This window comes from Kogia breviceps, unplaced genomic scaffold, assembly GCF_026419965.1.
Source record: "Kogia breviceps isolate mKogBre1 unplaced genomic scaffold, mKogBre1 haplotype 1 scaffold_56, whole genome shotgun sequence".
In the NCBI taxonomy this organism is placed as follows: domain Eukaryota; kingdom Metazoa; phylum Chordata; class Mammalia; order Artiodactyla; family Physeteridae; genus Kogia; species Kogia breviceps.
This window is the reverse complement of record NW_026712001.1, coordinates 2047697-2061524: the sequence shown is the minus strand read 5'-3', so window position 1 is coordinate 2061524 and position 13828 is coordinate 2047697. Positions and strand designations below refer to the sequence as shown.

Here is a 13828-nt window from a genome sequence, read left to right as displayed (position 1 = left end):
GTGTAAAGCGGTCTAAAAACAGCAGGGAAAATCAGCTCAGACCCATTCTGAGGATACATTTCCAACACAAAGAAGAAACAAGCAGGGCAAAACAGAGAGAAATTCTTCCAAAATGCGTTCAGGGACTGGCATGCAACCAGGATTGACCACATCTACAGCCCCAGCGGCAGAAGACATAAGGCTGGACACTCTTGGGGCTGAGACGATTGGTGAGGTTGGGACAGCAAATGCAGACCCTTGAAAGGAATCCTGCCTGCTCCCCATTCCATGGGTCCCAACTCTCCAGGTTCAACGCAATCTTCCGACGGCGAAAGCACTCATTGGAAACCCAGCGGATGCTACACCGTGGGATCGGGAAATCTTTCTGAAACTCACCTCAGTTTTCATCTCCTGGTTCTCGTGTTCTCCATTCAGGCCCCCTTACTAAAAATCTCCTCACTTGGGAACTCAGCGCCTTTCCATGCCTCTTTCGTACCGTCTGCAATTTGTCCGCAGGATGCACTGGAAGAGGGGGAACAAATGAGAGACTCGCTGGAGTTGTGTGGTCGGGCACATGTCACTCTCATTTCCCATCGCGAAGAAGAATTCACGAAAGGCTCAACCTGCCACCCCGGATCGACAATAGGGCGTGAAGCCATCCAGCCGTGTTGCGTCCCACTCACAAAAAAGCGACTTGGGAAATGGAGCTCAGGGGCACTGCACTTCCCAAACCTGCAGAGTTCTAAACGATAACTATCGCCCCCAAATATATTGAGGTCAGGCTACGAAGAGGCGCTGAACGCAAGGCAGAATTGCAGGAAACGGATGTCAACGGGTACATCGGAATGGCCCCGATAGCACATGAAAAGCGCCAGAACGTGGACATTGATGCGGTTGGCCAAAAAGGGCGTATGCGTTTTTTCCTGAATATATTCAGGAAAAAACGCATACGCCCTTTTTGGCCAACCAAGCAACCTGGGAGAGCAAATCAGCACTACAAAGTAATCTCTCGCCCCACCCCCGGGCAAAAGGGCCAGGCGAAAAAAGTCTAAAAACCAGAAAGGCAGGACAGGCCACGGAGTCAAGGGAGCCTTGTTAAGCTGATGGGCGGGATGTCAATGGCCAACAGCCAATCTTCACAAGTGTATCCTCTTTCCCAAAACATGTAAAACACAGAACCACAGAGCATAGGGCACTTCCACACATGGGCGTTGACCTTGGGAAAATGAAAAAATCAACCAGACACAGGGACCCCAAAGTTGAGGGCTGCTGTCTTGACAAGAACCTCCACTCCGGTACACGTTTCATATCCCAGGAAAGAGCCAAGTGGACAAAGACAAGTGGACAAGTGGACAAACACAAGTGGACAAGTGGACAAGTGGTGCTACGTAGGTCCAATGGAGTGTCACTCAGCCATGAAATCCACGTCATGAGGCTGGTAGCAGCATCCTGAGTGGATTTAGGTACGATCATCCTCAGTGAAATAAGTCCCACAAAAAAAGAAACTTATGATATCACTTATCGAGGGAATGTAAAAATCGATCCCCATGAAATGAATCCCCAAACAGAACAGAGTCACGCTTTTAGAAAACACACTTATGCCTGCTTCAGGGGAAAGGTGAGGTGGGGTGACGCATAAAATTCGAGTTTGAAATGAGCACAGATACCCTTCCGAAAACCGAATATGGAATGGACACGACCTACTCCTTGCTCAATCAACTGGACTCACCAGACCCTGTTCATCGCACAAGTATCTATCCGACTAGTAAGCATCTTAAAAGCTAAGTCTTGATATCTCTGTGTAAGTGCATCAAGTGTGTGTAAAGTGGTCTAAAAACAGCAGGGAAAATCAGCTCAGACCCATTCTGAGGATACATTTCCAACACAAAGAAGAAACAAGCAGGGCAAAACAGAGAGAAATTCTTCCAAAATGCGTTCAGGGACTGGCATGCAACCAGGATTGACCACATCTACAGCCCCAGCGGCAGAAGACATAAGGCTGGACACTCTTGGGGCTGAGACGATTGGTGAGGTTGGGAAAGCAAATGCAGACCCTTGAAAGGAATCCTGCGTGCTCCCCATTCCATGGCTCCCAACTCTCCAGGTTCAACGCAATCTTCCGACAGCGAAAGCACTCATTGGAAACCCAGCGGATGCTACACCGTGGGATCGGGAAAGCTTTCTGAAACTCACCTCAGTTTTCATCTCCTGGTGCTCGTGTTCTCCATTCAGGCCCCCTTACTAACAATCTCCGCACTTGGAGACTCAGCGCCTTTCCATGCCTCTTTCGTACCGTCTGCAATTTGTCCGCAGGATGAACTGCAAGAGGGGGAACCAATGAGAGACTCGCTGGAGGTGTGTGCTCAGGCACATGTCACTCTCATTTCCCGTCACGAAGAAGAATTCACCAAAGGTTCAGCCTGCCACCCCGGATCGACAATAGGGCGTGAAGCCATCCAGCCGTGTTGCGTCCCACTCACAAAAAAGAGACTTGGGAAATGGAACTCAGGGGCCCTGCACTTCCCAAACCTGCAGAGTTCTAAACGATAACTATTGCCCCAAAATATATTTAGGTCAGCCTACGAAGAGGCGTTGAACGCAAGGCAGAATTGCCTGAAACATCCCTTTAAAAATCGCTACAGATCAACCGAATTACAATATAGAAGAGAGTTAAATATTTGAAAACACACTGATGCCTGCTTCAGGGCATTGGTGATGTGGGGTGATGCATAAAACAAGAGTTTGAAATTAGCACATAAACCGTTCCATAAACCAAGTAGGTAATCCTCAAGACCTACTTATTGCTCAATGATCTGTACTCAACCCACCCTATTCACCACAGAAGAATATATCTGAGTTGTACAAATATTAAAATGTATTTATTGATATCCCTGTGTAAGTGAATCACGTGAGTGTAAAGCGACATAACCACAGCAGTGAAAATCAGCTAAACCCCATTATAAACATACACATTTTCAGGCAAAACCCATACGCCCTTTTTGGCGAACCAAACAACCACGAAATGCAAATCAGCACTACAAAGTATTCTGACTTCTCATTAGTCAATAGTGCCATTTTGGAAAAGTGTAAAGCAGAAATGCAGCTCAGGCCATGGAGCAAAGGAAGCCTCTTTATCCTGATTGGGGGGATGTAAATAGTCAACGGCCACTCTGGAAAAGTGCATGCTGTTTCCTTAACCTTCCAGAAAAATAGAGCTACAGACCATATGGCTCTTCCAATCTTGGGCGTATATAGTGGTAATACCAAAAGTCGACAGGACACAGGCATCCCTACGTTTAATGCTGCTCTGCTTAAAATGCCTCAACTTGGGTACAACATACATGTCCTTGAAGGAAGAAATGGATAAAGAATTTGTGGTACTTATGTACAATGTAATATTCCTGAGCAATTAAATCAATGAAATAAGGCCAGTTGCAGCAACTCGTGGAGACTCACGTACGATCATTCTAAGTGACGTAAGTCAGACATTAGTAGAGACTTATCATAAGGTATCAATTATACGTGGTATCTAAAAATAGCTACACATGAACTCACTTACAAAACAGAAACCGAGTCACACATAAAGAAAACACATTTATGACTTCTAAAAGAGAAAGGTGTGGTGGGGGTGATGCATAAACCAGGAGGTTGGAATTAGCATAGATACGGTTCCATAAACAAAATACGTAATCAACAGGACCTGCTGAATAACTCAAGTAGCTGGACTCAGCACACTGCTGTCACTGGAAAAGCGTATATAAGACTGTAAGAATCTGTAAAAGAATTGATTGGGGGGCAGACGGCGCGGAGCGCGGCGGTGGCGGGAGTGGCGTCGAGTGTCTCCGGGCGCCCGTCTGTGGCCAGGCAGCCAAAAAGCCTAACAGCCAGTCAGCTCGCCGCCGGCGGCCAGGCAGCCAACCATGCTCAACTTCGGCGCTTCTCTCCAGCAGGCTGCAGAGGAAAGAATGGAAATGATTTCTGAAAGATCAAAAGAGAGTGTGTATTCCTGGAACAAAACTGCAGAGAAAAGTGACTTTGAAGCCGTAGAAGCACTTATGTCAATGAGCTGCAGTTGGAAATCTGATTTTAAGAAATACATTGAAAGCAGACCCGTTACTCCAGTGTCTGATATGTCAGAGGAAGAGAATCTGCTTCCTGGTACACCTGATTTTCATACAGTCCCAGCATTTTGTTTGACTCCACCTTACAGCCCCTCTGACTTTGAACCCTCTCAAGTGTCAAACCTGATGGCACCAGCGCCATCTACTGGACACTTCAAATCATTGTCAGATACTGCCAAGCCTCACATTGCTGCTGCACCTTTCAAAGAGGAGAAGAGCCCAGTACCTGCCCCCAGACTCCCCAAGGCTCAGGCAACAAGTGTGATTCGTCATACAGCTAATGCCCAGCTGTGTAACCACCGATCTTGCCCAGTGAAAGCAGCCAGCATCCTTAACTATCAGGACAATTCCTTTCGAAGAAGAACCCACCTAAATGCTGAGGCTGCAAGAAAAAACATACCTTGTGCAGCTGTGTCACCAAACAGATCCAAACGTGAGAGAGACACAGTGGCAGATGTTGAAGAGAAAGCAAGTGCTGCACTTTATGACTTTTCTGTGCCTTCCTCAGAGACAGTAATCTGTAGATCTCAGCCGGTCCCCATGTCCCCACAACAAAAGTCAGTCTTAGTCTCTCCACCTGCAGTGTCAACAGGGGGAGTGCCACCTATGCCCGTCATCTGCCAAATGGTTCCCCTCCCTGCAAACAACCCAGTTGTGACAACAGTCGTCCCCAGCACTCCACCCAGTCAGCCGCCAGCCGTCTGCCCACCTGTTGTATTCATGGGCACTCAGGTGCCCAAAGGCGCCGTCATGTTTGTTGTACCCCAGCCCGTTGTTCAGAACCCAAAGCCTCCAGTGGTGAGCCCAAATGGCACCAGACTCTCTCCCATTGCCCCTGCTCCAGGGTTTTCTCCTTCAGCAGCAAAAGTCACTCCTCAGATTGACTCATCAAGGATAAGAAGTCACATCTGTAGCCATCCAGGATGTGGCAAGACGTACTTTAAAAGTTCTCATCTGAAGGCCCACATGAGAACACATACAGGAGAAAAACCTTTTAGCTGTAGCTGGAAAGGTTGTGAAAGGAGGTTTGCCCGTTCAGATGAACTGTCCAGACACCGACGAACCCACACAGGTGAGAAGAAATTCGCCTGTCCCATGTGTGACCGGCGGTTCATGAGGAGCGACCATTTGACCAAACATGCCCGGCGCCATCTGTCAGCCAAGAAGCTACCAAACTGGCAGATGGAAGTGAGCAAGTTAAATGACATTACCCTACCTCCAACCCCTGCTCCCACACAGTGACCGAGGGATGGCGAAGAATCAGACTAACTTTGGTCACAGCCAGAAGCCAGTGGTGATATAAAAATGCTTCCACTGCAAGTCTGTGGCCCTCCAGTGTGGGCTGCAAGCAGAAGCCCCACGGCCTGGGGAGAAGGCCCAGCCTGGGTTAGATGGTAAGAAGTGCTACAGCCACAGGCAGCTCAAAGAGTGGCAGGACTCATTTCTTACCACGTAAGAGAGATGAGAAAGTTTTTATTCCTTTCAATATTTTTTGAAGGTTTCAGGTGAGGTCAGCCCAACCACAGGTAGCACAGATTTTGAATTTGTGTGCACAATTTGTTACTTTCACCATTTATACTTGAGACCAACTTTTCAATGTGATTCTTTAAAAGCACTGGTTTCAAGAGTGTAGAGACTGGAAGTAAACGTTACGGTACAGAGATGGATATGTAAAATTGATTTGTATTATCGCGAATATTATCCTTTCCTAGAGTTATCTTGTTTACTATTCTTAGTCTTTCCATTCAATTTCGTGGACATAGTTGTTAAATATATCTAGAACTAGCATTTTTACACTAGTTGCTGATGTTTGGAATTGAGCAACTGTATATTGCTGAAGAGGTCCCAAAGAATTGGAATCCTCATTAATTTAATTGTTTTGAAGTATAGCTTCAGGTTTTTTTTTTTTGCATTTTTGTTTTAAAAGTTTAACAAATGACTATAACTAGGCATTTTATTATGCTTTGAACCTTAGTTGGCTGCAGTTCCCTGTGTAGATTTGAAAATTGTATACCAATGTGTTTTCCCTAGTCTCTAAAATACACTGCACTTTGTTTTGAAAAAAATTTGAAGATGAAAACACATATTGTAAAGAAGGGATATTAAGGATTTTAGATAACTCCTTGAAAAAGATGGCTTAGGTCATCAGTAAAGTACCCTTATGTTATGAGGATATAACACGTGCTTTATTGAATTAGAAAGTGAGTGAACATTATTCACAAGTGGACAAATGTCCTGTTAATTTATAGGAGTTTTTTTGGGGGGAATGTGGAAGTAGATAGGTAGAAAAATAATTAGGACATTCACTTTTGTTAACAGTATTTCTGTTATATTCTGTTTTGTATAGTGGATGATATATACAGTGATAAAACAAAAGTCAGTTGTTTAAAATATATAGTGAAAAATGTCAAAAAAAAAAAAAAAAAAAAAAAAAAAAAAAAAAAAAAAAGAATTGATTGGTGTCTCTCTTTAAGTGAATCAAGTGGATAGATGTAGTGCAGGAAGAATCATAGTATTGAAAATCAGCTCTACCCCATTATAAAATTAAATTAAAAGAACAAAAAAAGACAGTGAGAGAGAGAGAAATTCTTACAAAATGTGTTCAAGGGCTGTGATGCAACCTGGACTGACCACATCTAGACACACAGCTGGATGGGACCTAAGGCTCTACACTCGTGGGTCTGAGAGGCTTGCTGAGGATGGGACAGCAAATGCAGTACTTTTACAGTAACACTGCCTGGCCCCCATTCCATGGGTCCCATATCTCCAGGTGCAGAGGACCCTTCCTCCAGGTAAAACATGAATGGGACATCCAGAGGATGGTACACCGTCTGTTCGGGAAGAGTGAGGAAGCGGTATCGCTTTGCACCAGTCAGAATGGCCAACCTCACAAAGTGTAAAACCTGAAATGCAGGACAGGGTGTGGATAAAAGGGAACCCTGACAAGCTGATGGTGGGAATGTAAATTGCTAACAGCCACTCTGGAGAAGTGGGTGGTGATTCCTTAAAAATCTAAAAAGCAGAGCTTCAGAGCATATGGCACTTCCACTCCTGGGCCTGTATCTTGGAAAAAATGTAAATTGACAGTACCCAGGCACTCCAAAATTTATGCAGCCCTGTTTACAAGAGCCCCTACTTGGAAGTTACGTAAACGTCCTTGGAAGGAAGACTGGATAAAGAAATTATGGTAGATATGTACAGTGGAATATTACTCAGCCATGAAATGAATGAAATAAGGCCATTTGCAGCCACTCAGAAGGACGTAGATGCATTCATACTATGTGGCATAAATCAGACAATGATAAATATCATATGATATTACTTATCTGTGGAATCTACATATTGATACAAAGGTACTATCTTACAACACAGAAACAGAGTCCCAGGCTTAGAACACAAACTTATGGTTACCAAACTGGAAAGGTGTGTTGGAGGCACAAATCATGAGGTTGGAGTTAGTATATACATATTTACAGAGAGAAAACTTGTCATCAAACTGGATCTGCTGTAGAGCACTTGGAACTCTTCTCAACACCCTTTAGTAACCTCAATGGGAAAATAATTCCAAAGAGAATGTATAGTCATCTCTGTATAAATGAATCATGTTGGTGTATATCAAAAATGAACACAACATGGTAAATCAACTATACCCCATTATAAATTTAAAATTAAATTATAGAAAAGAAAAATGATCACTAAATCCATTTAGTCACGGTGGACGTGCTAGTGTCACATCCTTGGACACAGACACAATTTGATCCCAAGGCTGGACTGTTGTGGGCCTGAGGACCTCGGAAGGATACGCCAGCTAATTCACCCCCCTTGAACATGTAGTACTTGGTCCCCTCTGCATGGGATCACAATCTCCAGATCGAAGTGTGCCCTCATACTACTAAACCAACCCTCTGACACCCAAAGGATGGTGGGCTCTCTGGGCTGCATGACATTTGGAAAATCACCTGGTCTCAACATACCCTGGTGTTTGGGTTCCGACCTTCTGACTCCTTCGTTAGGGTCATCAGACTCTACACGACAGCCCCCTCAACAGGTGACTCTGCAGGGGTTTATGCTTGTTCGGGGGCTGAAGGGGAAGGGGATAGGAGGAATGGGACGGAAGCCCTTACATGTTTGGTCAGGCACATCCCGCTCTAAGTTAAAACCCAGGAACAGGACTTTCCCTACAGCTAAGGTTGTGTCAGTAACCAGAGAGGGACAGGAGAAATCCTGCCACCTTCTCTTTCCCATAACAACAATTCTAAACCTGGACCTTATAGGCACTTCATATTCACAATGCCTGGGAAGCTGTAAGTGACAACAGCCCTCAAAAAATGTCTTGGTGGGCTTCCCTGGTGGGACAGTGGTTGAGAGTCCTCCTACCGATGCAGGGGACATGGGTTCGTGCCCCTGTTCGGGAGGATCCCACACGCCATGGACCAGCTGGGCCCGTGAGCCATGGCCGCTGAATCTGTGCATCCGGAGCCCGTGCATCCTGAGCCTGTGCTCTGCAGTAGCAGAGGCCATGGCAGTGAGAGACCCGTGTACCACACACAAAAAAAATGTCTTGGGGTAGATAATCGAAATAGACTTCAAAACAAGGCAACCTTTCAATAACCCTTTTTCAAGGGGTACATTTTACTCACACTGTTCAAAAAAAAGCACACATGAAGATGCTCACCATTGCTTTATGTCAGACAAATGCAAATCAGATGTACAAAGAAGTATCACCTAGAACCACTCAGAATAGCCATCCTCACAATGTCTAGAAACAAGAAATGCTTCAGAAGGTGTGGAAAAAAGAGAAACCTACTACATATTATTCGTATATTTTAATCTGCTTTGGGTCCCCGTTGCTGCATGCGGCTTTTCTATAGTTGCAGCAAGCGGGGGCTACTCATCGTTGTGGTACGCAGCCTTCTCTTTGCGGTGGCTTCTCTTGTTGTGGAGCACAGGCTCTAGGCACACAGGCTTCAGTAGTTGTGGCACGTGAGCTCAGTAGTTGTGGCTCATGGGCTCTAGAGCGCAGACTCAGTAGTTGTGGCACACAGGCTTAGGTGCTCTGCAGCGTGTGGGATCTTCCTGGGTCAGGGTTCAAACCTGTGTCCCCTGCACTGGTAGGCAGATTCTTAACTACTGTGCCACAAATACTTCACTATTGGTGGCAATGCCAATTGGCAACAGCCACTATGGAGCACAGACTGGAGGTTACCAGAGTAAGGGGAGGCGGGAGGGATAAATTGGGATTGACATATACACACCACTATATATATATATATATATATATATTTTTTTTTTTTTTGCGGTACGCGGGCCTCTCACTGCTGTGGCCTCTCCCGTTGCGGAGCACAGGCTCCGGACGCGCAGGCTCAGCGGCCATGGCTCACGGGCCCGGCCGCTCCACGGCATGTGGGATCTTCCCAGACCAGGACACGAACCCGTGTCCCCTGCATCGGCAGGCGGACTCTCAACCACTGCGCCACCAAGGAAGCCCACCACTATATATTTTAAAAATAACAAATACGGGCCTACTGTATAGCACTTGAGGAACTCTACACAATACTCTGTAATGACCTGTGTGGGAAAGGAATCCAAAAAGGATTGGATATATGTATAACTGCTTCACTCTGCTGTGTAGCAGAAAGTAACACAACATTGTAAATCAACTATACTCCAAAGAAATTGAAATGAAATGAAAGAAAATAAAATAAAATAGAGTTACCAGATGATCCAGCAAGTTTACTCCTGTGTGCATATCTGAAGGAAAGCATAAATCGAAAAGACACATCTTCCCCAATGTTCACTGCAACACTCTTTACAATAGTGAAGACATGGAAGCAACCAAAATGTCCATCAACATACGAATATAGGTAAAGAATATGTGATACATATATATAATGGAATATGACTCAGCCATAAAATAGAAGAAAATAGGGGCTTCCCTGGTGGTGCAGTGGTTGAGAGTCTGCCTGCTGATGCAGGGGACACGGGTTCATGCCCCGGTCTGGGAAGATCCCACATGCCATGGGGCGACTAGGCCCGTGAGCCATGGCCGCTGAACCTGCGCGTCCGGAGCCTGTGTATCCTGAGCCTGTGCTCCGCAATGGGAGAGGCCACAACAGTGAGAGGCCTGTGTACCGCAAAAGGAAAAAAAAATAGAAGAAAATAATGTCAATTGCAGTAACATGGATGGACCTAGAGATGATTGTACTAAGTGAAGTGAGTCAGACAGAGTAAGACAAATATTGTATGATATCACTTCTAGGTGGAAACTAAAAATTGATACAAATGAACTAACTTACAAAACAGAGGCAGACTCACAGACTTGGAAAACAAACTTATGGTTACCAAAGGGGAAAGGTGGGGGGAGGGGTAAATCAAGAACTTGGGGTAAACATATGAATACTACTCTATATAATATAGGTAAGCAACAAGGACCTACTGTATAGCACAGGCAACTCTACTCAATATTCTGGGAATATCTTTATCAGAAAAGACTCTGAAAAAGAATGAATATATGCATATGTGTAACTGAATCACTTTCTGTGCAGCTGAAATGAACACAACATTGTAAATCAACTATACTCCAATAAAATTTAAATTACAAAATAAAGAAAATCACCTCATTTCAAAAGAAAAAAAGAATTCCCATATATTTTTATGGCTTGATAGCTTACTTTCTTAGTGCTCAATATTATCCCATTCCCAGTATATATTAATACTATATCATTTCATTCACCTATTGGAGGACACCTTAGTTTCATTCACATTTTGGCAATATTGAATTAGGTGCTATAAATATCCATATGCAGGTTTTCATCTGGAAGTATGTTTTAAACTACTTTCAGTTAATATCCATGAGAACACTTGCTGGATTGTACAGTAATGGAATGTTCAATATTATAGCAAGTGTCAATCAGACTACCAAAGTAGCTGCATTATTTTTCATTTCCACCAATAACAAATGTCATTTCCTAATGTTCCACATCCGCTACAGAATTTGTCCTTGTCATTGTACACATTTTAGCCATTCTAAGTGTTACATAGTGGTATGTAATTGTATTTTTAATTTGCTTTTTTATGGCAGCATGTAATCTGGATTATTCTTCTGTATACTTATATGCATGGTGTCTATTTTCTTTGGTGAGGTGCCCATAAAGTATAATGGTCCACATTTTATTTAGGCTGCTTTCATTTTTTTCTAACCAATCTGTACTGTTTTATTTCTTTTTATGCCTTATTGCATTAGTAAGGACTTGGAGTAAAATATGGAAAAGGAGTCATGAAAGGGGACATCCTTGTTTTTACCTGAACTTAGTGACAAAGCTTCATGTTTTTAACCATTAATCATGAGGTAAGATCAAAGTTTCCTGTAGATCTTTATTATCAACTTGAGAAACTTCCAGTCTATTTCTTTAACTAAGAGTTTTTATGAAGAATGGGTTTTAGGCTTTTTCAAAGGTCTTCTGAATCTAGTGATATGTTAATGATTGTCTTTAGGGTGTTGATATGATGAATATAATTATTTGATTTCAGAATGTTGAACAAGCCTTGCATAACTGGGATTATTCCTTCTCATTCATGATATAAAATTCTCTCAAAATATTGTTGGATTTGATTTGTTAATATTTTGTTGACGATTTTTGCATTGATGGTCCTGAGAGATATTGGTCAATTTTCTTTACTATTCATATGTTTCTCTAAGTTTGGATGTTATGGATTTAGTGTGAGACATTAATTTGGGGAGATTCTCAGTCATTTAAAAAAATTCTTTCTGTTCTTTGTTACCTTTATTTTCCTCCTGCTATATCCATTATGTATAGGTCACAGCATTTTCACTGTTTCACAATTATTGATTACTCTGTTCTGCTGATTTCTTTCCTGCCCATTTTTTCTTTTGAGATTTAAAGGTTTCTCTTGATATGTCTTCAAGCTCACAGATATTACTCCTCAGCCAGCCCCTTCACTGCTAAAACAAAATACGAGAGACTTGGTATTTTATAAACAACAGAATATTTTTGTTTTCTCATAATTGCTGAGGCTGAAAAGTTCAAGAACTAGTTACCAGGGGCTTCCCTGGTGGCACAGTGGTTAAGAATCTCCATACCAATAAAGGGGACACAGGTTTGAGCCCTGTCTGGGAAGATCCCACATGCCATGGAACAACTAAGCCCGTGCACTACAACTACTGAGCCTGCACTCTAGAGCCTGCAAGCAATAACTATTGAGCCTGAATGACACAATTACGAAGCCCATGCACCTAGAGTCCATACTCCACAACAAGAGAAACCACTGCAAGGAGAAACCCGTGCGCCGCAACGATGAGTAACCCCTGTGTGACACAACTAGAGAAACCTTGTGCAGCAACGAAGACCCAATGCAACAAAAAATAAATAAAATTAAATCTTTTGACTTCTGAGATGACTCACTCACATGGTTGTAAGTAAGAGGCCTCAGTTCCTTGACACATGGATCTCTCCTTAGGGCTGCTTGAGTGTCCTCATGACATGGAAGCTGGATTACCCCAGGATGAGTGATCTAGCAGAAACCAAAGCAGAAGCTGCAATGCCTTTGATAAACTTGGAAACTGCACTTTGTCATTTCTGCAATTTCTTATTAGTTAAACAGTGAGCTTTTTTCAAGTGTGAGGAGACACACAGGTAGATGAAGACTGGGAGATAATTAGGGGATAATTAGGGCCATCTTGGAGGCTGGCTACCAAAGTGGCTGACTAGACGAAGACTGAATTTTGTTTTCTTCACGTCTGGGGAGAAAATGGTCAGTGAATCCCATTGGTGGTCTTTGAGATGTACCAAAGCTACCTCTTGCTCTCACCCCCAGCCGTGTGGCTGACAGGATCTTGCTGCTCCGGCCATGTGTCAGGCCTGTGCCTCTGAGGTGAGAGAGCCAAGTTCAGGACATTTATCTACCAGAGACCTCCAGCACCTTATAATATCAAACGATGAAAACTCTCCCAGAGATATCCGTCTCCATGCTGAGACCTGGCTCCAGTCAGAGACCAGCAAGATATGGTGCCGGACATCCCATGCCAAACAACTAGCAAGACAGGAATGCAGGCCCACCCATTAGCAAAGGGGCTGACTAAAATCATAATAAGGCCACAGACACCCCAAAACACACCACCGGATGCAGAATTGCCCACCAGAAGGACAAGATCCAGACATACCCACCAGAACACAGGCACCAGTCCCCTCCACCAGAAAGCCTGCACAACCCACTGAACCAACCTTAGTCACTGGAGGCAGACACCAAAACAATGGGAATTACGAATCTGCAGCCTGCAAAAAGGTGACCCCAAACACAGTCCCCAAAGCCAAATGAGAAGACAGAGAAACACACAGCAGATGAAGGAGCAAGGTAAAAACTCACCGGACCAAACAAATGTAGAGAAAACAGGCAGTCTACCTGAAAAAGAATTCAGAGTAATGATAGTAAAGATGATCCCAAATCTTGGAACTGGAATGGAGAATATACAAGAAACATTTCACAAGGACCTAGAAGAACTAAAGAGCAAACAAACAATGATGAACAACACAATAAATGGAATTTAAAATTCTCAAGAAGGAAACAATAGCAGAATAACTGAGGCAGAAGAATGGATAAATGACCTGGAAGATAAAATAGTGGAAATAACTACTGCAGAGCAGAATAAAGAAAAAAGAATGAAAAGAATTGAGGACAATCTGAGACACTTCTGGGACCACATTAAACAC

The 13828-nt window shown here is 43.7% G+C and overlaps 1 protein-coding gene across 1 annotated transcript; it reads left to right on the top strand.

Annotated features, from left to right (window-relative positions):
* The first annotated feature begins 3777 nt into the window (after nt 1–3777).
* On the top strand, nt 3778–6500 carry LOC131749793 (Krueppel-like factor 10). The gene has a single exon (XM_059051663.2). It carries the CDS (start codon nt 3900–3902, stop codon nt 5340–5342), a length of 1443 nt encoding a protein of 480 aa, XP_058907646.1. The 5' UTR covers nt 3778–3899; the 3' UTR covers nt 5343–6500.
* Nucleotides 6501–13828: the final 7328 nt, after the last annotated feature.